Source organism: Heloderma suspectum, chromosome 4 (assembly GCF_057233095.1).
Source record: "Heloderma suspectum isolate Gila_16-S chromosome 4, 16-S_ref, whole genome shotgun sequence".
Taxonomy (NCBI): Eukaryota; Metazoa; Chordata; class Lepidosauria; order Squamata; family Helodermatidae; genus Heloderma; species Heloderma suspectum.
Window position 1 is genome coordinate 158,705,029 of NC_139461.1, and position 27,976 is coordinate 158,733,004.

General features: G+C 44.5%; 2 protein-coding genes across 10 annotated transcripts in view; both read right to left on the reverse strand.

Annotated features, from left to right (window-relative positions):
* The window catches only part of DIAPH1 (diaphanous related formin 1), a 189,257-nt gene extending 187,316 nt beyond the window's left edge, over nucleotides 1-1,941 (reverse strand). Inside the window, exon 1 of the mRNA XM_084850935.1 lies at nucleotides 1,855-1,941. Within this exon, the coding sequence (XP_084707061.1) occupies nucleotides 1,855-1,866 (12 nt within the window). The 5' untranslated portion in view covers nucleotides 1,867-1,941. The remainder of the gene's footprint in view (nucleotides 1-1,854) is intronic.
* Nucleotides 369-27,967, reverse strand: HDAC3 (histone deacetylase 3). Of its 9 annotated transcripts, none has more exons than XR_014790338.1 (16): nucleotides 27,847-27,967; nucleotides 25,859-25,941; nucleotides 20,735-20,877; nucleotides 17,472-17,553; nucleotides 16,586-16,642; nucleotides 16,434-16,489; nucleotides 11,820-11,953; nucleotides 11,513-11,593; nucleotides 11,343-11,416; nucleotides 11,018-11,082; nucleotides 10,650-10,739; nucleotides 10,444-10,502; nucleotides 6,726-6,805; nucleotides 5,568-5,731; nucleotides 3,150-3,307; nucleotides 369-2,468 (listed from the first exon to the last, which is right to left on the reverse strand). XR_014790338.1 is itself a non-coding variant. In XM_084850939.1 (15 exons), exons 1-15 carry the CDS (start codon nucleotides 27,899-27,901, stop codon nucleotides 2,399-2,401), a joined length of 1,287 nt encoding a protein of 428 aa, XP_084707065.1. In that variant the 5' UTR covers nucleotides 27,902-27,967; the 3' UTR covers nucleotides 369-2,398. The 9 variants fall into 9 exon arrangements, 7 of the variants coding, with proteins under 7 accessions (XP_084707065.1, XP_084707068.1, XP_084707069.1 ...); XR_014790337.1 differs by having other exon boundaries at nucleotides 2,381-2,468; nucleotides 5,568-5,746; XM_084850939.1 differs by lacking the exon at nucleotides 5,568-5,731.
* Nucleotides 27,968-27,976: the final 9 nt, after the last annotated feature.

Sequence of the window (27,976 nt, forward strand, 5' to 3'; positions counted from 1 at the left end):
ACACTCTGTCATAGCAACACGAACTGGAGGAAATGGAGGCAGTGAAGTTTTTGCTCTCCATTGAGTTCAATGGTTTTGGCCAGCAGAGATTTTGCAGGTGGCCAGGGGCCCATGATGTCTGGGCCCACAAGCTGGTGATGCAGACCATTCAATAGCCCACTATGCAATGTATCTTACAAATTTATCAGCTTCAGCAACAGCTGGTCCAGTTGTTATGGATACTTTACCCTTCCTGGCTTATAAAATCAGCCAGAAGGGGACTGTCCAAGTGGGCACCAGTACTGCTCAATACCTCTCCGCAACAGGGTGTTATTCCATTGTGCCTAAGCGTGGCAAGGCCCTTCTAAAAAATAAAAGTGAACCCTCAGCCGTTTCGAGATATTTTTAAATATGGACAGTGGTATATAAATCTATTAAAAATAATAAAATAAATAAATATCCCATCATAGTGGACAATTTGCAGCCATTCTTGAATAGTCCATTATTGAGCAAGGTGGCATCTGAACTCCAGGTCTTTCTAGATTATATAGATCCATTTCAATCCAATTTCAGGCCCAGTTATAAGACAAAATCAGATTCAGTTGTTGGTGGATGATCTACACCAGACACTAGACAGGAGGTGCACATCCCCATTGGTTTGCTGGATCTCTCAGCAGCTTTCAATATCAACCATGGTACTGGGCTGCCTTGCTGCGATGGGACTGCGTAGCACTGTAGTGTGGTGGTTCTGGTCCTCTCCAGAGGATTGGTCTGAGAAAGTGGTGCTGGGGGACTTCTGTTTCATACCTTGGCCATTGGCACACAGCAGCCCACAGAGATCTATTCTGACCCTCAAGTTATTTAACATCTACATGCAATCTCTGGGAGGATCACCAGGGATTTTGGAGCTCAGTGCCACCAGTATGCAGGTAACGCCCAACTCTGTCACTGGAAGCTGGGGCCCACATTGCATCAATGTCTATGAAGCCAATGGGGAAAGAGAACCTGCAGTCTTCTATACTCTGGCTTGGATCCTAATTTAAGTTTAACTTAAGTTTAACATAAATTAATGGAAGAAAAGTTTCCCAATGGTTCTCTCCCCTGCCACCCCCTTCCCCCAAAAGCCAGGACCATTCCTGAACAAGATGAGATAAGGTACAGAGGAGAGTGCACATTTTCCTTCCATGAACTTCCTTAACTTACCTTAGGGTCCAAGCTTCTGTGTAAGGCCTGTGCTCGAAAGGCAAGGTTCACCACATATTGTACTCATAGATGGAAGAAGTTCAAGAACAGGAAGATGCTGAAGTTAACAGCTTCTCCCCACAATCAAGGTACCATTCCATGGAGAAGCAGCTGTCCCTCCACTAAGACAAGATATAAGTCTGTGCAAGACTGATCTATCTAGAGCAGGAGTGGGCAACTTGTGGCCCTCCAGCCTACAACTCCCATCAGCCCTAGCTAGCATAGCCAATGGTGAGGGGTAATGGGAGTTGTAGGCCAAAACATCTGGAGAGCCACCAGCAGCCCACCCCTGATCAAGGGGATGAACTGAGCTATAGGCAGGTGCTTTAGTGTAGAAGTCATGGAAGTGTGCCACATGTGCAGAATGAAATTTACAACTGACCAGAGTTTTTGGCACCATCCTGGCATCCAAGTACACAGTGTGAACAAGCGGAAAGATTGAGAAAGAACAGCCCTAGCCTTCTGGCCCTCCAAATACCCATACAGATAAAGAGTTTTCGGCACACTGATTTAGAGAAAAAAGTGACAAGGACAACCCAAGAAGAAAGTGAAGCACTAAATGAGCTTGAACTGTTGGATTGGCCCCAAATTGGCTCCTCCATTACATCTCAGCAAAATATTAACCAACATTACCTGGTTCTCCATTTTATCTGAGTTACTGCAACAGGGGACACCAATTGGCTAAAAACTGGCAAATAAAAGACCTTTTCACTGTAGTTTTCTGTGGATTTCAAATCAGCTGCTTCCGCAGAATGACGATTTGTATCAAAACAACTCAGAAGAAATGTTCCAAGTGAAGCAGTGCTTCCTGTTCTCTCTTAAAAAATGACAGAGTGAGACAAAGTCACTGCAGAATGAGAGTTGGTCTCCTGAAGCAAAAAACTCCTGAAGTTGGTCTCACAGCAGCAAAACAGACCTGTGTGAACCTAAAATTATGAACTTCTGCTTCCACAAACAGTGGCAGAGGCACAGTCTTGAGGGGAACAGAGGCAGTGGGGGGAGAACCTCTCAGTTGCCTTTTGCACCTGAGTAACTGCCTGACTCGGCAGTCCTGCTGCCATCACTTCAAGCAACTGGCGGGACGGGCAGAGGCTTTCTGCTGGAAACTGCTGCTTGCTCAGAGCACCACTGTTCAGACAGCGAACTCCATATAGTCCAAACATGCATGATTCCGGCATCATATCTCCACATCACTTTCTTTATCATTATCATGGTCACCATCGTAGAACTCATTGGAAGCCTCTGGCCTGCAAGACAAGTTAATACAAGGGTGAGAAGGTGGGAGTGAGGGGGGAGAGAATGGTCCAAAATTAAGCAGAGACTGAAATCTGCCCACTAAAAATTGCACCAGCCACATGCCTCTAAAAAACAGCACTCTTGACAGGAAGCAAAGGCCCAGTCCATCCAATGCTGGTTCTGGGAGGCACCTGCCGTGGTTCCTCTCGTTCAGGGATGTGAAGCCTCTGGTCCTCAGAGGTTTCATATCCAGCCTGTGGAGCCTCCTGGGGTTCCTCCAGTGATGGGGTTTGGCTTCCAAGCCCCTGAAGGAACCTCCCATTATCTCCAATCTGAGACTGGAGAGAAAAGGGGGGGGACCATAGGGGACTCAGCCAGTGTGAAGAAGAACAGCCGCTCTTCCCAGTGCAGCCGTGTCTTTCACACGGCATGCACAATATTCACGGTGACCATGCACACCGTGCAAAGCCGGGCTCTCAGCCAGCCATGAAAGAAGCAGCTCAGAGAGGCACAGAGGAAGGCAAAGTGGCTGTGGCCAGGCCCGCTGGCATCATCCAGCACATCAAGGCCCCAGTGGGGGGGGCAGTTCAGCCCCTCCCCCCCGCGCCCTATTGGTTCCGCAGCCCTGCTCTAATTAGACTGAGGTGCACACAGTGGGTGGTTTCACTTGAGGGGTAAACAAGGAAACATGCCTGCTGTAGTTATCCTCTGAACCTCTCTCTTCTGGATCAGGTTCATCTGAGCGATCATAGCTCAGCAAATCAGACGGGACGTCATGGATCTGGACACTGGGCGCATGATTCAGCATCTTCAAATTCTCAAATATGGTCTGCCGGATTTGATCTAAATACTGATCAGAAGAGAGGAGAAAAAGCAGCGAGGAAAGTTACAAACACCAACCAGTACTAAAAGGTTTATCATGTTCCTGTCATCACCAGTGGAGGCCAGTGGACAGTCTGACTGGTGGGGCAGAGGGCTGGTCAGTAGAGGCAGAGCCAAGGAGGCACAAGAGGAGGACATGGAACGAGCTTTGAATCCCAACAGTCAGCAACCCACACGGCAGAAAGAGAAAACTGAGGCACAAGACATGCAAAGGAAAGGGAATCACACAGCCACAAAGAAGAACTCTTTTGAACCCACATTCTCCTATTCCAGCAACAACTCCCATTCCACAAAAAATCAAGTGACTTTAAGATGATGGAGAGGGAGGGGAGAACCCACACATCCATAATAACAATGATAATGATAATAATTAAATACATGATATTCTCAGAGCCACACAGAAAAGCAGCCTTTGGAACACAGCAACAAGTTGAGAGCATTTAAAAATCCATGCCTTTGTATATCCATCACAAAGCATCCAAAATAGCAGGCTTATTCAGAAGCAGCACCGTACAAAATTCCAGATTATGCGTATCTCGTAAGAAGCAAGGAGGACTGGATTGCTCAGGAGAAAGCATGGCAAGTCCATGCATTTGCATGTAAGAATGATTATTATATCCCTTGCGGAGAGGTAACGAGCGGGGTACTGCAGGGCTCAGTCCTGGGCCCAGTGCTCTTCAACATTTTTATTAATGACTTGGAGGAGGTGGTGCAGGGAATGCTGATCAGATTTGCAGATGACACAAAATTGGGCCGGATAGCTAGTACCTTGGAAGACAGAAACAAAATTCAAAGTGGTCTTGATAGACTGGAGCCCTGAGCAGAAAACAACAGAATGACATTTAATAGGGATAAATGCCAAGTTCTGCACCTAGGAAAAAGAAACCAAATGCACAGTTACCAGATGGGGGATATGTGGCTCAACCACACTACAAGTGAGAAGGATCTTGGAATTGTTGTCGATCACAAGCTGAATATGAGTCAACAATGTGATGCGACTGCAAAAAAGGCAAATACCATTTTGGGCTGCAATAATAGAAGCATAGCTTCCAAATCCTGGGAAGTACTAGTCCCCCTCTACTCAGCACTGGTTAGGCCTCATCTGGAGTACTGTGTCCAGATCTGAGCACCGCACTTTAAGAAGGATGCAGACAAGATGGAGAGGGTTCAGAGGAGGGCAAAGAAGATGATCAGGGGACTGGAAACAAAGCCCTATGAAGAGAGACTGAAAGAATTGGGAATGTTTAGCCTTGAGAAGAGAAGACTGAGGGGAGATGTGATAGCACTCTTCAAGTACTTGAAAGGTTGCCACAGAGAGGAAGGCCATGATCTCTTGTCGATCATCCCAGAATGCAAGACACGGAATAATAGGCTCAAGTTACTAGGCCCCTTCTAACCCTACTATTCTATGATTCTGTGATTCTATGAAGCCAGCAGGAACCCTTTGTAAAACACGGACTGCCCCCCCATCACACACAGATAAGGACAAACATAGGAGCCCCCTTCATTCTCACACACACAAAACCCCAAAGCATATACATTCACACATACACCCCAAAGCACCCCAAAACATACACACACACACACAGAGAAATGATCCTCCCCCAAATGATACAAGAACATCAGCAAACAAACAGCAGCAAGAAACATTTAAAAAGCAAGAAGATGATCATACCATAATCATGAAAACAGTTTATCTTGTCTTGTCTAGCTAGAGTACAAACAGAGGATGGAGCTGCTGTGCCTCCGAGTCACCCATCAGCACGCCCAGTTGCCCACAAGTGGCTCTGCACCCAGCAGAGACCACCTACACAATTGATTGGCTAGATTAACCAAGCCAGCCAATCAGCCAGCCAGCATTACACCCCTGTGTGATCCTCCTGTCGCCCGTTATGACTAAGAGTCTGAGCTGAGCACATTTTTGGTTGAATTTCCCCTCTTAAGGAGGGGCGCTCGCACTAGTTAGTTAGTTAGTTTTTGTGAACCGCCCAGAGAGCTTCGGCTATTGGGCGGTATAGAAATGAAATAAATAAATTAAATAAATAAATAAATACCTGACCCTGGGCGCCAGACAGACTCCAAAAGCATTTCCACTCCAGGGAAAGGTTCTGGAATGCCCTGACCATGTGTAGGAATTTGCACATGCTCAGTTTTTAAAACGACACTGCTGTGCCAGACCAGGAGTTCCCGGTTCCAGCCTGGTAGTTAGGGATGTACGAATTGTGTACCTTCTGTGCTGCTTGACTTCCGCAGTTTGCGGCCAGTGCTCCGTTCCGCTGTTCACAAGCCCCTGGAATTCTCCTCTTTTTTTTTCCGCTCCAAAAATTACGAAGATGAATCCATACCAACAACCGTAATTCCGGTGCCCAGCCGTCTCCGTGAGTCTGCATAACTTCCGTAAGAATCGCTATTTTTCGTAAATATTTACGTATTTTTAATTTAAATCCTCCGTTTACTTTCAGCCAAAACACTTCTCTTCCTGGGTGCTTCCCAAAAGAAGGCTGTCTTAGGTGTGCCTGAGCAATAAACTATTTGTTTAAAGCAATGCTGTTTTAAAGAAAAAAGAAACCTTTTGAAATGACCATGTCGGTCCTGGAGCAGCATGGTCATTTTAAAAGGTTTTTTCTTTCTTTAACGCAGCATTGCTCTAACAAATAGTTTATCACTCAGGCACACCTAGGACAGCCTTCTTTTGGGAAGTCCCTAGGAAGAGGAAGTGTTTTGGCTGAAAGTAAACGGAGACGGAGGATTTCAATTTAAAAAGAACACCCACAAACAAGGCAGTGAGCACAATTCCTTTTTAAAAAAAACTTAAGTATTTATTATCGGAATATACTACGCTGTGTTTTTATTTACGAAAATTTCGCAACTCTTTGTGGACGATGAAAAAAGCTGCATGACTGCTGGCTCCACAGGACCTCGCGGTGCCGTTCTGCAGAGGATTCCGTGGCACGGACTGAAGGGAATTCGATCCCGTTTCGGTCCGTGGTGGAATTCTCTGACATCCCTACTGGTAGTGCAGCAGCTGGCCGCTGCAATCGGAGAAGTCAGCAGCAGCACAGCAGAGAGTTTTTCTTTTTTAAAGGTACAGGCACAGGTGGGCAGAGTGCATTCAGCAGTGCGGCACCCAGAGAGCCCTCTTAATAGGGCTGCCACTGGCCATCACTCCTGTCTGGCTGTAGCCACTACAAATACCAACAGTGTAAGAGATTCCCTTCCTGCTTGGAATGGGATAGTGGAAACCAGAGGCACTAATAGCGCATCTTCTGAAACGAATAGAGAGGAGACATGGATGGGGAAGAGACCTGAGAGTTAATTGGACTAGATAGCTTTGGCTATTGGGCAGTATAGCAATGTAATAAATAGATATGGCCGGAGCTACTCACCTGCCTTGAGTTCTGGTTCTCAATTCTAGTGCTGACATCAGGATGAAGAGTAAAGTCTGGAGCAAAGTATTCAAAGTATTCTGCATAGGGACAGATAAAGAGTGTGGATAACATACTGTTATTAGAAATCAATATACATTTAAAAACAAGAAATAGCCGATTTCAAACTACATAAGAACATAAGAAGAGCCATGCTAGATCAGACCAAGGGTTCATCTAGTCCAGCGTTCTGTTCACACAGTGGCCAACCAGCTGTTGACCAGGAACCCACAAGCAGGGCATGAGCGCAACAGCACCCTCCCATCCATGTTCCCCAGCAACCGGTGTACACAGGCTCACTGTCTGAGGTACTGGAGGTAGTACATAGCCATTGACAGCTTTTTCCTCCAGGAATTTGTCCAACCTCCTTTAAAAGCCATCCAAATTGGTGGCCATCACTACATTCTGTGGTGGCAAATTCCATAGCTTAACTATGCACTGTGTGAAGTACTTCCTTTATCTGTCCTGAACCTCCCACCAATCAGCTTCATAAGATGACCCCAGGTTCTAGTATTCTGAGAGAGGGAGAAAAATGTCTCCCTATCCACATTCTCCACACCATGCATAATTTTGTAGACGTCTATCATGTCTCCCCTCGCTTGTCTTTTTTCTAAGCTGAAAAATCCCAGCTGAAAAAACTTTCTCTCATAGGGGAGATACTCCAGCCCCTTGATCATTGTAGTTGCCCTTTTCTGCACTTTTTCCAGCATCACACTGCTGCCCAGAATGGCGCAAGGGCAGCTGCCAGGGAATTATCATTTTTTATTTATTACACTTCTATACTGCCCATCAGTAAAAGCTCTCTGGGCGGTTCACAGAATAAAAAGTAAAACCATAAAATACAATTACACAGTAAAACATAATATAAAAACCGTAAGTTGAAAACAGAATAAAATCAAAGAAGAAACCAAGATGAAAGCCAGCAGCAGTGCAATGCACTAACACAATTTTAAAAACTGAATGCAGTGGGGCTTATTCCAAGTAAACATACATAGAATTGCACTGTAACTTGTATAAACCTTTATTGGATTTAGATATTTCTAATTTAAGTATCAAAACCAAGGGAGAAAAAGTTTAATATTAAATTTCCAGTTCACAATGGACACAAGTTTGTAAAGAATTATCAATTTATATAGATGTACCTATAGATTTATGTACATCTACAGAAATACACCAACATGATTTCAGAGGATGACTGACAATCTCCAGTATATGTTGGAGATGCCAAAACAGAGGTGCATTTGTGCATATCTGGTAGGGACATACTCCTGCACAAGAATATTGGGAAGATATCCTTTCTTGTATGGAACAGATTACTCGATACAAGATCCCACTGAATTCCCTTGCTAATGTTGTGCCATTTTGGTTCCCAGATGAAAAGGACATAAAGGAATGAATTGCTAATATGTTAACACTGGATAAGATATTGTTGGCTAAGGCCTATCAACAGTACATTTACCAGAACTGTTGTTTGTGTCTTTTTACGGACAGACTGTTTTAAATTGCCTTCAGTGTTCCCCCCATTCAAAAAAAAAAACACAATGGGTTCTCTGTGCAGAGTACATTAGAAAATTTAATACATAAAATGATCAAAACCCAATAAAACAGCATACCATGGCAGAGAGAAAACCAATCAGGACCAAAAACAGCCATAGCACTAGCAAAGAGCTTTAAAATAACAGAACCCCAGAAATCCTGAAAAACCATTTAAAACCCTTTAAAATGCCTGGGAGAATAAACAGGTTTTCACATGGCAGCAAAAAGAATACAAACAAGGGTAGCAGACGAGACTCCCTGGGCTGCAGCCACTGAGTAGGCCACCTCCCTCACAGGCACCTGCTGAATCTCACCAGGTAGGGGCACCGGGAGAAGGGCCTCAGATGATGACAAAGTCCAGGAAAGCCTCCCACATGCGCAAGGAGAAGATTCTTCAGGTAACCTGGCCCCAGGCCAGCTAGGGCTTTAGAGGTTAAAACCAGCGCTTGAACTGGGTCCAGAAGTGAACCAGAAGCCAGTGCAAATGACGAAGCACTGGTGTGATACGATCAAAATATCCAGTCTCAGTTAACAACCTTGCAGCCCTATTTTGAACTAAATAAAGTTTTCAGACTATTTTCAAAGCCAGACCCACATACAATACATTACTGTAATCTAAGTGGGGGTTTTCCAGAGCATGGGTAACCATGACCAACCTTCCTCTGCCCAGGTAAGGTCACAGATGGTTTATTAGCCAAAGCTCGTACTGGATCGATGAGTACCCCCAAACGGTGAGCCCGATTTTTGTAGGGGGATTGTGAGCCCCTCCAGAACAGAGGGATCGAGAAAATGTTGAATGTCACTCAGCTGGGCAGATGAAGCACCCATCAACAATACCTCCATTTAGAGGTCTAGACTGAGTTTCAGTTTATTGGCCCTCATCCAGCCCAGGAGCTTTTAATAAGACAAAAACACATATCTCCAGCTCTGCTAATATAAAGACTGTCATGTTTCTCTTTATTCCTGCTCTGTCCACTCAGGAGCTTATGTGTTTTGGCCTGTGTGTTTTCAGAAATGGAGGTCACCCATTGCTTCTTTGTCCCGGAATGCTCAGTGTAATCTGACAATTGCAACACCTACCAGTGACTCATTCATTCAGTCCACACTCACTATTTTGAAACTGAGCGTATACTGCAGACCTCATAGCCACAATATCTGGCTCAATTTTTGAACTTTTCTGTTTCTTGCCTCATCCCCTGCCTCTTATACCACCTAATGAAAAGTTCTGGAGAACTCAAAACCTTTCACAATCTTTTGTGGCATTTTGGTTGGTCCTAGCAAAGGTATTACTTAACTGCTTTTTATCACAGATGTATCTAATAAACATAGAGACAGATGAAAATAAAATACAATGATTTCAAAATTAGATGGGAAAGAGCAATTGGCAATCCAATTACATGACAGGTGTGGAAGAAATTATTCTTAAAAGCCCCAGCACTCTGCATTAATATAAACAAGAACCACTATAAAATGCTATATCAATACTATCTGACACCTAACTGATTGACTCACGTTTATGGAAACTGTGAAGACAGGTATTCATGATGGGAATGTAACAAAGCAAATTTTGTGCACTGTTGGTGGGAATGCCCTCTAATTAATTACTTTTGAAAAAAGGGTTATATGTGCAATATCAATAATTATGTGTCTTTCTATATCCTGTGACCCTCTGAACAATCCTACTTGGTTATGGAAGTGAACAAATCGATTTTATACATCAAGAAATGGTTCAGAATCTACTAACTCCTGCTAGGATTTTGGTTGCTGGAAACTGGAGAAGTCATGCTTTGAAAGAATGGTTGTGTAAAGTCTGGAAGGTTGCAGAGATTACCACATTAACAGAATATGTCTGTTTAAAAGAGAGCAGATAGAAGACTGCCTTTTCCTTAATGTCTGGTACCCTTTTATTGACTTTATGACAGCTAAATACAACCTGGACACAAGTATGTGTTTCCTTGTTAAAATCTGATTAACATGTGACATTTGTCACATTCCATCTAATTGTTTTGTTTCTGAATCATATTTTATGGGAATATTAGCTAATGTCGATGCTTGGTGGTGGTTGTGCATGATATAAGAGAGGCAGAGAAATAAAAAGACATAACAGATATCTGTGTATTTTAACACGGGTACCGTGACTTACCACTATATGGAAGCTCCTCACTAATAGCTTCATCTACAAGCAGTGATGTTTCGTAAGTCCTGAAAGGAGAGGCAGACCATTTCAATCCAGAGCACACCCAACATCCTCACATCACACAAATTTGTGCCACTTATAATCAAGAAAGATAAAGCCCCAGCTTATCTTCAACAAAAGGGGAATGCCAGACCACACTTCAGAAGACTTACCAGCACCGGGCCACGTTGCGAACTGTGTAGCCACCTCCTCCTAACACCAGAAGGGGAATGTTGAAACTCTTTACATATTCCACACACTCCCTAGGATCCAAAGTTACAATATTCAGAAATGGATTACTCTCAAAAATTGCTTGCATTCATAGGACCTTTGGGAAGGCAATTTATAATGGGAAACAGTGCAGCAGGGTCAACTTTCCCTCCTCCCACCCAACAGGTCCAAACAGACCTGGTCTGCATGACACAACATCATCAGGGCTCCCACCACTGCTTTAAACGGGAAAAAAGTTGGGAAAACCGATCATGTCTGTTTTAGCCCTAATTTTCCCTTTTATTCTTATAAGCTTGTTAGATGGACTTACCCATGTCCTCTTATACTGAGGTTAAAGCAACCCAGACGATCACAGCCTAGGGAGTCAGCACCACACTTAATGGGGGGAAAGAAATAATTGAGGAGAAAATTACAATACTGGAGTCCTGGCTATTGCAAACTAATTTGTAGAGCTATGGTAAGAGCCCAAAACGCAACAGAATTTCAGGAGGCTTCCCATCTCAGCCAGCCAACACATCACTGTCCTAGCCCATCTCCTAATCCCACCAGTTCCTCCACGTATCATAGAATCATAGAATGTAACCACAGAAGTGCTCAACCTCAACTCCTATAGCTTAAGTGTCCTGTTATCTTACCTGCAGCACTATGCATGTGGGCTGATAGAACTCTACCACTTGGTTAATGACTGGCTGGAAGAGGTGTTTATAACCTTCAAAAGAGAAGACAAGAGACTGCTGTTACAGCTTGTCTGCTCCAGTGTGCACAGAAGACATAAAGCAAGGCCCAAGGGGAGCCTTCCACTCACTTTGGTCATCAATGCCATCACGCAAAGGGACGTTCAGACAGTAATAGCGGCCACTCTCAGCCCCAACTTCATACATGTCACCTGGCAGGGCAAAGTACAGAATTCAAAAGTTGACTTTTTTAACAACAAGGTATGGTTAAAAGGTACAATTCCAATCTTCTGCAAGTCTCACCCACAGCCTGATGAAATTCTGTCTCACTTTTCAGCTAAGTGCTGGAACATTGCCACTCCAATATGCCTACCCTATATAAAAGACCTTTGCTGGTACTGAAAACTAAAGCATGAAGAGCAATAAAAGGTTCTCTACCTGTACCAGGGAAGAAGTAGTTCCCATATTTGTGAAAAGACACTGTCATGACACGGTCTGTCAAGTAGAAGGCCTCCTGAACACCATCGCCATGATGAATATCTATATCAATGTAAAGTACACGTGGGTGATACCTGCCAGAGAGCAAATACCCAAAGATGTGTTTGTTGTTAGAGAAGGAGGCAGGAGTTGCCAGCAAAAAATGATATTTCAGGTAGGAGAGCGGAAAGGGAAGAACTGGTCAAATTTATGGGGAGGGAAGAGGATTGGAGATGCAGCTTTTCAACCTATGGCAGTACTATGACAAGACAAGCCAAATCTGCTGGTATTTCCTGAGCCAGACAACTGTTAAAAGCATAAGAATTCCCAGGACACAATTCAGTAAAAGTTAGCTGGGACTTAGTATAATCCTATATTCCATATTAAGCTTGCAGGAGAACTTAGAGATACTATCCCCACACTGGCAGATCTTGAAGATGCACAAGTGAAAAGTCCCCTTACCAGCATATTGTCAGAGTTACACCAGCAGAACTCCACAGCTAGTGCAATTCTGCCAGTGTAGGGGTGGCATTAGGGGCATGACGGTGGAGGAGCAGGACGTAAGCAGTATTCTAGGCTCCCACAGACACAATGATAGTGTAACCTTACTCTAGCAAAAGAGACAGGTACAAGCTAACAGCCCCAATGAACTCAATGGCGAGCCAAAAACCATTCACCCCACCTTCTCCCACACAGCCACAACAGAGCACAGGATTGCACAGGATTCTGACTAAGTGCAGCTAATCATGGCACACCGTGAGCAATATACGAAGCACCGACAGGAAGGCCATCTCTCAGATGGCAGGGCATGTAGCTGCATTACTCTGAACTCATCTCGTGTACACTTAGAACAAACAAGGAGGTACTTTGATGAAATGGCACTTTGCACAAAACCTGTCCTGAGAACAAATGCAGAATAACATATTGCTGACAATTCTTAGGATTGCTGCAGGTACTCTACAGGGCTTGACACCCCACAGGAATCTCAACCACTCCTCCAGCTGGGGATGCAAGTGAAAAGCATCCATACAGGTAAGCAAGGAGGGTGAGGGTAGAAAAGACAAATATGCCTCAAAGTTTGAATGCTCTGAACATCTTGAGAGTTCTCCCACACCCTCCCCTGTGCAGAATATGCAAACGTGTATTGGCTAAATGTTCTTTCTCAACATCTAGTGCTAATGTCTCTCCCACAGGGTAAGTGTGCACTATGCAAAAAGAGCAGCCCCTGGTGACCATGAACCCCACATATGCAGGTATATTTTCTGTTAGTGAATACCAGGCCCTCCATCCCAACCATTACTACCACTGAATAAACACAAATGATGCCTTTTGCCATGCAGCACCACAGCTTGAGCACATGGAGCAGAGCAGACACTGCAGTTCCACTACAACTCCCTCCATGGGAGGGATAATGACCGTCTCAGTATCCCCTGCAACACACACACCAACCCCACCAGGAGAAGGAAGGCTGAGGCAAGGACACTGGAATGACACTTAGATAGCAGCACACACTCTTTCTCTCAATCACTTCCGCACAATGCCTGCTGAGCACCTATGATCAGGACCTTGTGTTGCAGCTGCTGACCACTGTTCATTACTGTCACCATCTCATCATTCCTTACCTCAATAGTACTCCCACAGGTGGACAGACAAGATATTCCCCGCTCCCAGAAGGGACCAGCATCATTAACCAGTGTGACTTCAGCTGCTCCCCTGTGCCATTACAGCCTTTTTGTTCTAACTGGGCTCCTGTACCTTTGTAAGCTGCTCGGGAGACAATTATGTAATCGTGGTGCTATGCCTAGCATAGGAATACATGATGGGAATGCTAACTTGATTCCTCTGCTCTCCATCATGCAGCTTTCAAAGGCACAAGTGCCCTGCTTGAAAAAGAAGTTCAGAAACCCTGTTCAGAATTCACTCCATGATGCAACTCAATGCAAGCTTTCCTGATTTTCTAGTTCTGTGACCGTGTAGCTCACCTCAGCTGTTCCCAGAATGGGACTCTCAATGGAATGGAGTCCAGAAGCTTTTCCATTACCACGTCCAAGGGGAGCTTAGGGTCGACATCTTATTTAATTTACTACATCTTCTCTACCCTTTGTCCATTTGAGCTCCAGCAAGAGTAAGCAGGAGACTCCTCACATCTCACAAGTTCTTTGCTTACTGCAGGTTTGATAAATTCTGCAGCTAGGCTGCAAGAAGTGGAGGATGAAAGCAAGATGAATCAGGTCTGCTGGGGCAATAACGCTAATGAGCAGGGCTGGGAGGTATAGTTACGTGGGATGGCAGAGGCTGGGTGACCCCAAAGGAAAACTGGCTGCTTAGCCAGGGAGCAATACCAAAAACTAGAACTCTAGGAAAACAACAGAATGAAACTTAACAGGGATAAGTGCCAAGTTCTGCACCTAGGAAAAAGAAACCAAATGCAGTTACCAGATGGGAGATATTTGGCTCAACAATACTACAAGCAAGAAGGATCTTGGAATTGCTGTCGATCACAAGCTGAATATGAGCCAACAATGGGATGTGGCTGCAAAAAAAGGCAAATGCCACTTTGGGTTGCATTAATAGAAGCATAGCTTCCAAATCCCATGAAGTACTCGTTCCCCTCTACTCAGCACTGGTTACGCCTCATCTGGAGTACTGTGTCCAGTTCTGGGCACCATATTTTAAGAAGGATGCAGACAAGCTGCAGAGGGTTCAGAGGAGGGCAACAAAGATGATCCAGGGACTGGAAACAAAGCCCTATGAAGAGAGACTGAAAGAACTGGGCATGTTTAGCCTGGAGAACAGAAGACTGAGGGGAGATAGGATAGCGCTCTTCAAGTACTTGGAAGGTTCTCACAGAGAGGAAGGCCAGCATCTCGATCATCCCAGAGTGCAGGACACGGAATAATGGGCTCAAGTGACAGGAAGCCAGATTCCAGCTGAACATCAGGAAAAGCTTCCTGACTGTTAGAGCAATACAACAATGAACCAATTACCCACGGAGGTGGTGGGCTCTCCCACACTGGAGGCATTCAAGATGAGGCTGGGCGGCCATCTGTCAGGGATGCTTTGACTTAGATTCCTGCAATGAGCAGGGGGTTGGACTCGATGGTCTTGTAGGACCCTTCCAACCCTACTGTTCTATGACTCTAATTTTACCTTGATCACCATCATGGGAACATAGGAAGCTGCCATATACTGGGTCAGACCACTGATACATCTAACCCAGTATTGTCAACACTGACTGGCAGCAGGGGCTCTCCAAGGGTTCCGGGCAGGTTTCCTTCTTAGCCCTACCTGGAGATGCCAGGGATTGAACCTGGGACCTTCTACCATTGAGCTACCGCCCCTCCACATAGATCATAACTATACTCTTGCACAAGAGACCGAGCAACAAAATGCCAAGCCTCCTGTTACTCTGAAGGAGACTCATCTTTGCAAACAGTTCTTAAACTGAAACAAAAAAGTGTGGTAGATAAGAACCGTATCATGTCAGGAGGTAGCCAGACTAGAGATGTAAAGTTTTCTGGAAAGTTTGAGGCCATGTAAAACAACTTTTTTTAAAAAACTGGAAATTTTGGAAAGTTAAGAAATAAGCAATATTTATTTTTTTAGTGCTCTTTAGAGACCTAAAGTCACTTTGTTGCTTTAAGACAGCCTTCTCAACCTGGCGCCCTCCAGATATTTTGGGCTTCAGCTCCCATCAGACTCAGGCAGCATGGTCAGGGATGCTGGGCACTGTAGTCCAAAACATCCAGGGGGCACCAATTTGGGGAGGACTGCTTTAGGAACATAAAGCAGCTTCCTCTTCCTAAAGTTATTTTATGTATAACGTAGTTTGCTCATAAAATTATCATTATATTTTAAAACTTTTAAAGTAAACTCAGTAAATTTGTAATTATTGTCTGAATAGACATTAAATGACTGTTACAGCATCAGAAACACAGGACTCTACAGAATGAAACCCAAGCTGTCAAGAATGCACATTTACTCTCAAGAATGCACAGTGCTGACTCTCCTCGCATGCTGGGAAACTGAGCATAAATGTTTATCACTAAAATAAACTTTAGAACAATAGTTTTAATAAGGAATGAAAGAACTAACTATGCTGGGAAGCTTACAGAGGATTAAAAATATTTTCCCCATGGCTTCATTATTTTCAGACATTTTACATCTTCGGTCTTTCTATAAAAGTGTTCTTATTACATAGTTTTTAGAAATCGTTTTGGGGAGAGTACTTTGTCTTAAATTCTAAAAGAAAATATTTCATGATCCAAAGCTGTTCAATTTTTCAGAAAAACACAGAAACGTTCCTCAGAGAAAAAACGGGAAAAACCAGTTTTTTCCCTGAAGTTTTCTGGGTTTTTCCCGGGCCTTTGCATCTCTAAGCCAGACAAAGCAAAATGCTCATGAAACCTGAAGAGAATGTGTTAAGAGAAAGGGAATGAGAAGGACCACCCACACAAGAGAAACTATTTCAAACAAAAAAAATTAAAACTTATGGTGCAGCTCCATTACTTAAAGCATCTTTCACATGATCTTCCCCGTCCCACCACCACATTGATACTTGCACTAATTCCTTACTTGAGAAGCTCCAAAATTCCAATCACGATGTCGTTGACATAACAAAACCCAGAAGCCTAAAGCATGGGGGAAAAAAATCAATGCTGTCAGTGAAAAGCAGCAGTAAACCTTCCTGACCCACCAAAATAAGGAAAGTAGACTTGCCTCATTACCTCAAACTTCTTGGCATGGTGCAGGCCTCCAGCCCAGTTTATTGCAATATCACAAATCTAAAAACAAAAAGAGGCACATTACTTCTAAGGAAAGAGCACTGTGCTTCCAAAATGGTAGTAACTGCAAAGATTAATCCCTATATCCTAACTACCTCATCAATCTCTGGCCATCCCCTTTCCCCAAAATTGCTAAGGACAGCTAAGCTATAGTTTGTGCAATATACCCATGATAATAATAAAAAGGTAAAGGTGTCCCCAACCAGTCGTGTCCAACTCTAGGGTGCGGTGCTCATCCCCGTTTCTAAGCCGAAGAGCCAGCGCTGTCTGAAGACGCTTCCGTGGTCATGTGGCCGGCATGACTGAACACCGAGGTGCACGGAACACTGTTACCTTTCCCGCCGAGGCGGTACCTATTTATCTACTTGCAATTTCTTGCTTTCAAACTGCTAGGGTGGCAGGAGCTGGGACTGAAGACGGGAGCTCACTCCATCACATGGCACTCGGGTCTCGAACTGCTGACCTGCCAACCTTCCAGTCTGCAGTTCAGCGTCTTAACCACTAAGCCACCGCGGCCCCAGATAATAATACTTAGCCTTTATTTCACACATTCTAAGCACTTCACATACATCATCATTATAATCGTGAGAAAACTGTGGCTTACCTAAGGCCAACTGGCAAATTAATGACAAGTGTTGAGATTTGAACTGGGGACTTCCTTCATAGTTCAGGCTCTCAGGCCCTACACTACACATGATCTCATGAAACACCTCCAAAGCTAAAAATCATGAACACGATTTACAGCAGCTCTTGGAATTACCTGGTTGACAGCAGCCAAAACATGTATCTTAAGGGTATGAAGAGGGTAAGCGTGCCATCACCTTTTTACCTTGTTATTCAGTTGTGTTGCTCCTTGCAAGGAGGCCCCAGTATATCGAGAACAAAATTCAAACAGCCCTGGGAACACTGGGCTGAGAGAGAGAGGGAGGAAGGGGGGCAGAATTACACAGAATTCAGGATAACATGACAGATACACTTCCCAGCTCAGTGACCATTCTGATCAGGGTTTACTGGTTACTTCCATACTAGAAGTTAAGAAACACAAAATAGGCGAGACAACATTTTTGTTTTGCAACCCATAGTTGGAATAGCAATGTACAAGGTTTCAAATTACTCATCATTAACGAGGTCCACAATTCTAGTCAACAAGGCAATGGCCCTTGGCATACAGAACAAGCCCCCTTCCAGTCATGGAGGGAGTGAGGTATTATCCCCATTTCTGAAGTGCTCAAAATGCCTTGGAAGCACAACACAACAAGCACCAGCGTTCTTTGCATGCTTGGGGCTGGAAAACGGGTGGGTGGGTGATCATCTCAGCAGTTGTGCTGTGCTGCCAAGACGTTCAAAGGACCTCCAGCACAACTATAGGCACAATCTGCTACACAGCTCCAAGCTCAAGAAAGTGCTGGAGCGTGTCCTTTTTTGCATTGCACAATGGAGGTGTATAGAGCGCCCCAGAAGTACAGCACATGTGGGAATGATCTGTCCTGCCAGCTCTGAGTCTGGAGGTGCAGCATGAGGCCAGGGACAAAGCATGAGGCTAGGGTCAAGACCCTGCCACTTGCAGGTGAGGCAGGGTCCTGACAATCACATTTTTTAATTTGGCTGCCAATGTCAGCTACCTTTTGTGGACCACACTGTTCAGACATCATGGAATGGTAGCCAATGCTCAGCTATGGAGTGTAAAACTTCTTACAGTTGAATTTTCCCCAATCACGTCAGCTCACCGATGGCTTTTTTCACAAAAATATTTTTACCGTTTAGTTATTAAAAAATTTATATCTCATATTTTGGTTCCAAATGGGACCCCCAAGGCATCTAGCAAACAAATTAAAAACTATAAGCAACAGTATTGCAGCAGCAGACACTAAAAGGCTTGGAGGCAATCAAGACGAGACTTAAACACATTTTTACGTTGACAACTAAAGGCAGAGCAGGTAGGGGGCGCTAACCAAAGTTCCTGTGACAGAGAGTTCCAAAGTCTAGATGATGCCACAGAGAAGGCCCTCTCCCACATACCCAGCCACCACACCTCAGCTGGTGGTGGAACACAGAGCTGGGCCTCCTTGGAGAACAAGGCAACCAGGCAGGTTCTTACAGAAGGAGGTATTCCTTGAGATAACCTGATCCCAAACTGTTTGGGGCTCTAAAAGGTTAAAATAGTACTTATAAGTTGAGTCCAGAAGTGGAATGGAAGCCAATGAGCAGGTATTTTGGTCAGAGTGTTGGACTGGGACTGGATTCAAGTCCTGGATTCAAGTCCCCAGTTGGCCATGAAGCTCACTGGGTGACTCTCGGCCAGTCACAGAATCATAGATCCTAGAATATTAGGGCTGGAAGGGGCCTACAAGACCATCGAGTCCAACCCCCTGCTCAGTGCAGGAATCCAAGTCAGAGCATCCCTGACAAATGGCTGTCCAGCCTCGTCTTGAATGCCTCCAGTGTGGGAGAGGCCACCACCTCCCTAGGAATTGGTTCCATTGTCGTATTGCTCTAACGGTCAGGAAGTTTTTCCTGATGTTCAGCCGGAATCTGGCTTCCTGTCACTGACTCTCAGTCTAACCTACTTGACAGGGTTGTTGTGAGGATAAATAGAGAGAGGAGGATTATGTATGCAGCCTTGTGCTCCTTGGAGGAAAAGGTGTGATCCTGTGAGCAGACTAGCCACTGTGTCACAGTACGACAAATCCCAGGGTTTCTCAAGGGGAAGTCATGACAACTAAGAAAATTTTAATTGTCAGCTTATGTTCATAGTGTATATAGGGAAGCGCTGAATGCCTTCCATTCTTCTCTCTCTAGCTAGCCTCTCCGCAGGCCAAAGCTTCATTCATTTATATTCTCAACCCACTTCTACAACATCAGTCCATCCATCCTTCTACATCTTCACCCATTCGTTTCCACATTGATTTGCTATTCCATCCTAACTAAACAGAGATGTTCTTTTTCTCCCATCACTCTCACCTGTATTAGATTCCCCTTTCATATTCAGTCCTACCTATGGATTTCTGTATTTTGACAGCCAACTTTCTCCACTGATTTCCTTCAGTGACCAACATTCTAAAGTACTAGGCTGTTTTTTTACAAGTTTAAAAAACTGTTTCATTTAACTGTTTTTGAGATAGTATTACTTCTCAAATCCTGTGTAGTTTCCCAAATGCAAACCAGTTCTGCTCCTATCTTGTTAACATCCACTATTTCAGCCCCATTCCTTGATAGCACTCCCCATATCCATACTTTAGCATTAAGATATTTACAAACTTTCCATTATTATTTCTGCCATCACTGTTGCTTCAACTAGTCTCAATATACAACATTTACTGCGTAAAATGTTCAGCCTCTGCTGCTACAGTAATAGAATCCTCACAATGAAGTACGGTTTCTAGTAATAATTTCAACTTGGATAGAGTGAGTATTAGCAGAATAAATACAGACAGAAAGAATGTGAACAACCAAAAATCTTCTTAGCAAGATGCATGTATCTAAATGTCTAAAATGTGAATGTGGAAAAGGCCAAATTAAATTTTCTGAATATCCAAAAGTAAATATATATTTCCACACTTTTCAGTCACACACTTAAATTGGGTTTTGTCTGGTAAAGGAACGTGGGCTTGTAGACCCCATAAAGTTGTACATTTGATATTCAATACCTGTAAGATTAGAAACAAGCTCAAAATGACACTTTTCTACTTTTGGTTTCAAAAGCACAATCCAGATAAGCTGACATGTGCTGCCAAAATCTGACTGAAAAAAAGCCAGAAAGGGAGCAAGAGAGCTGGGTTAAAACCATATGTGGCCTAGGAACAGCTGCCTGGCCTGTAGGAATGGGGATAAAGAAGCAAGGTATCTGGGCCATGGAACCAAAAAAAAGCAGGAAAGCTCAGCTCATGGGGAGTTGAATCTCTCATAATTAGCTGAAATAACTAGCCAAATCTTGGGCCACAAGTTTCTAGTGTACCTTTAATACACAAACAGGCCACAGAAGCCATCAATGAAGAGATGTTTTCAATGTTGCCTCAATAATGTACAGGTTGCCCACCCCACACATCCTGAGTCTCACCCATCCCATACATCTAAAAGGTCTGCAATACTTACCAGTCATCCCCCACATTAAACGCATTGAGGCTCTTGGTGAATCCTTGCATGTTGTTGGGACTCACCCTCTGAAGGAAGTCGATATAATCTTCTGAGTGAAAGCGGCACATATCATGCTGGGATGCTTGGTATGGCTTGAATACCTGCAGGAGAAATTTCTCTCATTCAGAGCTGAATTCAATCAGCAGAGGAAAACCTTAATAAGTATGAGTTTCAAATTTAAAGATCCAGTTTATATTACCCCCAGTCACAATTTCCAGAGGAGTAGCTGTGTTACTCTGTTGCAGCAAAAAAACCACAAGTCTTATGGCACCTTGAGGACTAACAAATGTATTATGGCATAAGTTTTCATGTACCAGAGACCACTTCTTCAGATGCATGGACTGTTATCCTGAGCTGGCAAGCATATATACATCTGATTGTGGGGTAATGAAGAAGAGTGAGGTCAGAGCGGAAGGAAATGCAAAAAGGACATACAGTGATGATTATGTAAAACAAGAGAGTTACAGTGGCCATTAACAAGGCAGCCCCTTAACCTAAAAGAGCTACTCACCAGCATCAGGCTGTGTAACAAACACACAAACATAGGGACCAAACCCTGCAGCAGACCCAAATGCCCACTATGCCCCTGTATCTACGCAGGCAGCACTACTACAGAACCTAATAATCTCAGCTACAACATCAAGAGTTGATTCGCCTGCTCACCTTCCAATGTGATATATGCTATCATCTGCCAACAATGCCCTCCTGCATTCTACATATGGCAGACAGGTCAGTCTCTACCCCCAAGAATAAATGGACACTAATCTGATTTCAGAATGGGCAATATTCAGAAAGCAGAAGAACATTTCAGCCTGCAAGGACACTCAGAAAATGACACATGGCTATCACTGAACTTCAAAGGGAAGCTCCATGTAAAACCACTGAATTACAACGTATCAGGAAATTTTATTCTATCACCAATGGCTAAAGTCAGGATTATAGTTTTTTAATCACACTGCATGTGTTAATTAGCTAACCAATGCCAGAATGTTTGTGTTATCACCTACACTGCCTTGTTAATGGCCACTGTAACTATTTTGTTTTTACAAAAAATTTCTGTTGGGCCTTTTTGCATTTCATTCCCCTCTGACCTCTCCACTCCCTCAAGCCATATTTTTTATTTATATAGAGATTACTTTCCTGCCCTTCTAGTGCCAATGCACCAACAAGAGCAGCTTACATTAATTTAAAAATGTAATTTAAAACAATACATTCAATAAAAATACAAACAATATAGAAAAAGTAAACAATGAGGGCAGAGACCACAGATAAAACATAGATCAGCACCTAGCAAGCAAAGCCTGCAGGAACAAAAAAAGTCTTCACCACCCAGCAAAAGATATGAAGTGCAGGTGAAGCCCTTTCTAAGGCAAGCTGTTCCACAATATTCATGCAGCCACTGAGAAGGCCTGATCTCTCCCTACCCTAGCAAGGGCACAGAAACGGGCACATCTCCTTCTGATCTTAGGGAGCAGGCAAGCTGGTATGGGAGGAGGCGATCCCTCAGGAGTCCCGGAACAAAACCGTGGGGAGAGCAATCCTATGGTGCCCTAAACAGGGGGTCGGGGGTGGGGACATAGGAAGTTGCAAATCACCTCCTCTGTGCCCGTACATAGAGCTACATGCATGGAGAAGGAGATCTGATCTTCTCTTCCCCACCTGCTCCCAGCTGCCGCAGAAAGCTTCTCTTAAGAGGTCACAACCGCATTGGACAGGGAGAAAAAGGTGTGTGCTGGTGGGTGGGGAGGGAAGAGGTTGTGATATGCAATATCCTATGAGCTCTTCAGTCCGCTCTCCACCCACAGAAAGGTAAGTTAGCTTGACGGACTCAGAGGCCTATCTAGCTGCTTTTTGCATTTTAAACAGAGGAACGGAGGCAAAAGCACAGGATAGATGGAGGGTTGTGAACTCAGAGCCCTCTGCCTATCAGGAGTGCAACCCACACGATTCCACCCTAAGGTTTTTAACACTTTGAAACTGGCAGCCAGTTACAGGACAGGCGGAGCATGATCCCACAGATATACACTTACTAACAATCTTACTACTGCATTCTGGACCACCTGAACCTTCTGAAGACTCTTCAAAGGTAGTCCTGTCTAGAGCACATTGTTGTTGTTCAGTCATTAAGTCATGTCCGACTCTTCATGACCCAATGGACCATAGCACGCCAAGCCTTCCTGTCCTGCGCTCTCTCCCAGAACGTGCTCAAGTTCATATTAATTGCATCTGTGATGCTATCTAGCCATCTCGTCCTCTGCCATCCCCTTCTCCTTTTGCCTTCAGTCTTTCCCAGCATCAGGGTCTTTTCCAGGGAGTTTTCTCTTCGCATTAGGTGGCCAAAATATTGGAGCTTCAGCTTCAGTATCTGTCCTTCCAATGAGCACTCAGGGTTGATTTCCTTTAGGATGGACTGATTTGACCTCCTTGCAGTCCAGGGGACTCGTAAGAGTCTTCTCCAGCACCACAGTTCGAAAGCATCAATTCTTCGGCACTCAGTCTTCCTTATAGTCCAGCTCTCACAGCCATATGTTACTACTGGGAAAACCACAGCTTTGATTATACGAATCTTTGTCGGCGAGGTGATGTCTCTGCTTCTTACTATGCTGCCTAGGTGTGCCATAGCTTTCCTCCCAAGGAACAAGCGTCTTTCAATTTCATGGCTACAGTCACCGTCTGCGGTGATCTTGGAGCCCAAGAAAGTAAAATCTGTCACTGCTTCCATTTCTTCCCCTTTTATATGCCAGGAACTGATGGGGCCAGATGCCATGATCTTAGTTTTTGTAATGTTGAGTTTCAAACCAGCTTTTGCACTCTCCACTTTCACCCTCAACAAGAGGCTCTTGAGATCCTCTTCGCTTTCTCCCATTAGGGTAGTATCATCTGCGTATCTGAGGTTGTTGATAATTCTCCCGGCAATCTTAACTCCGACCTGTGATTCATCCAACGCGGCGTTTCTCATGATGTACTCTGCATATAAGTTAAATAAGCAGGGCGACAATATGCAGCCTTGTCGTACTCCTTTCCCAATTTTGAACCAATCGGTTGTTCCATGTCTGGTTCTTACTGTTGCTTCTTGACCCTCGTACAGGTTTCTCAGGAGACAGGTAAGGTGGTCTGGTACTCCCATCACTTTAAGAATTTGCCACAGTTTGTTGTGATCCACACAATCAAAGGCTTTAGCGCAGTCAATGAAGCAGAAATAGACATTTTTCTGGAATTCTCTTGCTTTCTCCATGATCCAGCGAACGTTGGCGATTTGATCTCTAGTTCCTCTGCCTCTTCGAAACCCAGCTTGTACTTCCGGTAGTTCTCGGTTCGCATACTGCTGAAGCCTAGCTTATAGGATTTTGAGCATCACCTTGCTGGCATGTGAAATGAGTGCAATTGTGCGGTAGTTTGAACACTCTTTGGCATTGCCCTTCTTTGGAATTGGAATGTAAACTGAACTTTTCCAGTCTTGTGGCCACTGTTGAGTGTTCCAGATTTGTTGGCATATTGAGTGCAGTGCTTTAACAGCATCATCTTTTAGGATTTTAAATAGCTCATCTGGAATACTGTCATCCCCGCTAGCTTTGTTGTTAGTAATGCTTCCTAAGGCCCACTTGACTTCACTCTCGAGGATGTCGGGCTCAACTTCAGTGACCGCACTTTCATGGCTATCAGGGACATTAAGATCTTTCCTGTATAGTTCTTCTGTGTATTCTTTCCACCTTTTCTTAATCTCATCTGCTTCTGTTAGGTCCCTGCCTTCTTTGTCCTTTATCATGCCTGTCTTTGCACAAAACGTTCCCTTGAGATCTCCGATTTTCTTGAAAAGTTCTCTAGTCTTTCCCATTCTATTGTTTTCCTCGATTTCTTTGCAGTGTTCATTTAAGAAGGCCTTCTTGTCTCTCCTTCTTGTCTCTCTGGAACTCTGCATTCAGTTGGATATATCTTCCCCTTTTTCCCTTGCTTTTCGCTTCCCTTCTTTCTTCAGCTACTTGTAAAGCCTCATCAGACAGCCACTTGGCTTTCTTGCATTTCTTTTTCTTTGGGATGGATTTCGTTGCTGCCTCCTGAACAATGTTACGGACCTCCATCCATAGATCCTCAGGCACTCTGTCTATCAGGTCTAATCCCTTAAATCTATTCCTCACCTCCACTGTATATTCATAAGGGATACAATTTAGGTCATACCTGAATGGTTTAGTGGTTTTCCCTACGTCATTGCAGGAATCCAATTTTGATGTAACTTAGGGACGTGTTACAGTGGTCCAGTCTGATTTCCTCAGCAATGGGCACAGCTGGTACACCAGCCTAAATTAGGCAAAGGCAATCCTGGCCACTTCACCATCCAGGTGCAAAGTGAAATCCAGGAGCACCTCCAAACTGAGAACCTGGTCATTAAAGGGGAGTACAACCCTATCTGGAACAGTTTGAATCCCAATTCCAGAGTTTCCCTCCCATCAGGAACACATCTGCATTGTCTGAACTGAACATCAATTTCTTAGCCCTCATCCAGCCCATTACCACCTCTAGGCACTGGTTCCATGTACATGTTAAATAACACAAGAAGTAAACAACACCTGCCAATTTAGAATTACACTTTATGGATCTAATGAAAAGTTTATGTCATAATAAGGTGACACAAGACTCTTTGCTATTTTTACCTTAGTCAAACTCCCATATTTTCACTCACTATGAGAAGTGAGATGTTGCAGTCTGGCAAGCATGATAAGCAGCATCTTCTTCCCAGACTTGGAACTGCAGAACTGGGTGGGGACTGTCCTGGCCGTTGTGCAGTTGGGCACCTCAGCCAAGCAGCAGCCAGAGAAGCAACCCCTGTACCTTCCTTTCCTGTGGGGAAGGGAAATGGGGTGGGGGCTTCCCTGGCCTAAATTGGCAAGGGGAAGGGCAGACAACCAGTTTTTGGTTTGGTTACCAGGGCCAGTCAAAAACTGTGCAGCCCTCAGTGGCTCCCTGCTTTGTGTGGGAGGCTAAAGGCAGTTGTTTAGAATATAAAGAACTATAAAATATATTTGCAAAGGAATATTAGTACCCTAACATCAGAGCTGTGCTCAGCCCAGCATATGCAATACTTACAATCATCTTCTTATAGAGTCCATAGTGCAACACCAGACTGTGGGTCAGTGCCAAGCGATGTGGCTTCATCGGATGTCCTGCTCCTGACATGAAAAGGAAGAAGGGAAAAGTCATCATACAATGTAATGAACAGTCCTACATTAGAAATACCGGTTGATTGATTTGGAGTTGGCTAACCACTGGTACAGGTCCACAGAGGAAGGTGTGCAATATGTGGACCTGGTAATGGTGGCACACACACTGGTAACCTCTAGGCTTGATTTCTGTAATGCATTGTACTTGGGGCTGCCTGTATATTTAGTTCGGAAACTTCAACTGGTACAAAATATGGCAGCCAGGTTAGTTTTTGGGACATCCCGTGGAGACCATATAACACCAGTTTTAAAAGCTTTACACTCACTGCCAATTTGTGGTGGTTCTTACCTTTAAAGCCTTACATGATCTAGGTCCAAGGTACCTAGGCAGCACCTTCTCCCCTACATCCCAGTCTGCCACCTAAGGTCCTGTGAGGGCTATCTGCTGCGGCTGCCTAATGTTAGATTAGCAGCCACATGCAAGAGGACCTTTTGCTTTGCCACCCCTCAGTTGTGGAATGACCTGCCGGTTGAAATGCACCTGCTGACCCTTTGAAGCAGGAATTAAAGACTCTATTATTCCAGCAGGCCTTCCCTTTTTAGAACTCTTGTTCCTTTTTGTTGACTCTTGTATACTGGTTATGCTGTGTTGTTTTTATTGCTGGATTTTTTGTTAAATTGTTTTTAACTTTGTACGCTGCCTAGAGTATTTGTATGTAGGCGGGTTATGAATTGAATGAATAAATATGGAAATAAGAAGTGGGTGGCCCGTGAGGCACTGTGTGAGAAAAAGATGAGGATATATTCATTCCCCTATTGTACCTGAAATACAGGCCCATTGATTGGAATCTACATGGCTAAGAACTGTTGTCTTCCTCCACAAATTTGTTTAAACAATTTTTAAAGCCATGCAAGCAAGTGCCCCACCATATATCGTCATGGCATGTTCCGTTATTTACATGTATATGAATCACAATATATTTTTATTTACTAATTTGTTATTAACATGTATATACTGCCTTATCTGCTAAAAAGCCATCAAGGTATTGTACAACAATTTAAAATGATACACTCTTAAAACAATTTTAAAAAACACTAAACACAGTAAAAACATTGCAACGACACATTTTAAAATTGGCACCCTTCCTAAAGGCCAATCATAGCTCTTGAAGGAGCACATTCCATAGTTTGGGGGCAACACAGGAGAAAGCCCTTCCACATGTGCCCAGCAAACGGGCCTCTGTGGGTAACGCTGCCCTCAAGAGAGCTCTCCCACAGATCTTAATATGTACGCAGAGTTCAAGAGCACTTGAAATTTCCTTTATAAATATAAAGCGAAGTAATATGCAACTGAACTATACTGAATAGCAGTACTACTAGTAGTAATAACAATGATAATAATACATCGAGGCAGCAAAACTCAAGAAAGAGCGCAGCGTGAACCTGCCCAACCCCTCCAACAGTGCGCAGATGAAGATACAGGCCACGTTCTCAGACACGAATGCCGCCCGCCCCACACACGCAATGGCACTTCCGCACCACGTACAGCGCGCTAGTGAAGTAGGCTAGCCGCAACAGCGTCCTTAAACGAGCGAAAGCCCTCTGGAACATTTAACCTGACCACGGAAGCCGCTGCCGCTAGTGCTGAGTATCTACAACTCAAGCGGGCTCGTTATCAGGATACCGCGGCCGCGGGGAGCCGGGGGAAGGCGCGGAAACCCCAAGAACGAGAACTCCTGGCGCCTCTTTCCGAGGCCTCTCTCTCCGGAAGGCGAAAGCGAGCCGGGCCACCAGACAGCCGAGCCCTTCCCGGGCATGAGGAGCACCCGGAGCGCACGCCTGCTCCGCGCCTTCCTCGCGCCCTCAGGGCAGGCGAGAGTCGGGCGACCGCCCGCCCCGCCGCCAAGCGCGCACCGTAGTGGAAGTTGCCCACATCCGGGTCGTAGAAATAGGCCACCGTCTTCGCCATGCCCGCAGCGGAGCGGCCCTACTGAGCCACGGACGACCCACCGGCCGTGCCCCCCCCCCCGCTTCTGCGTCACCC

Bases quoted from the DNA above. Each gene is read 5' to 3' on its own strand.
- HDAC3 (XM_084850936.1), bottom strand. From the start codon at position 27,901: ATGGCGAAGACGGTGGCCTATTTCTACGACCCGGATGTGGGCAACTTC. The intron at 17,554-20,734 runs GTAAGTATTGCA...TCTCTCTCTCAG, and splicing joins TTTAATGTGGGGGATGACTG to CCCAGTGTTCCCAGGGCTGT. The intron at 11,594-11,819 runs GTAGAGAACCTT...TTGCCCTGCCAG, and splicing joins CTACTTCTTCCCTGGTACAG to GTGACATGTATGAAGTTGGG.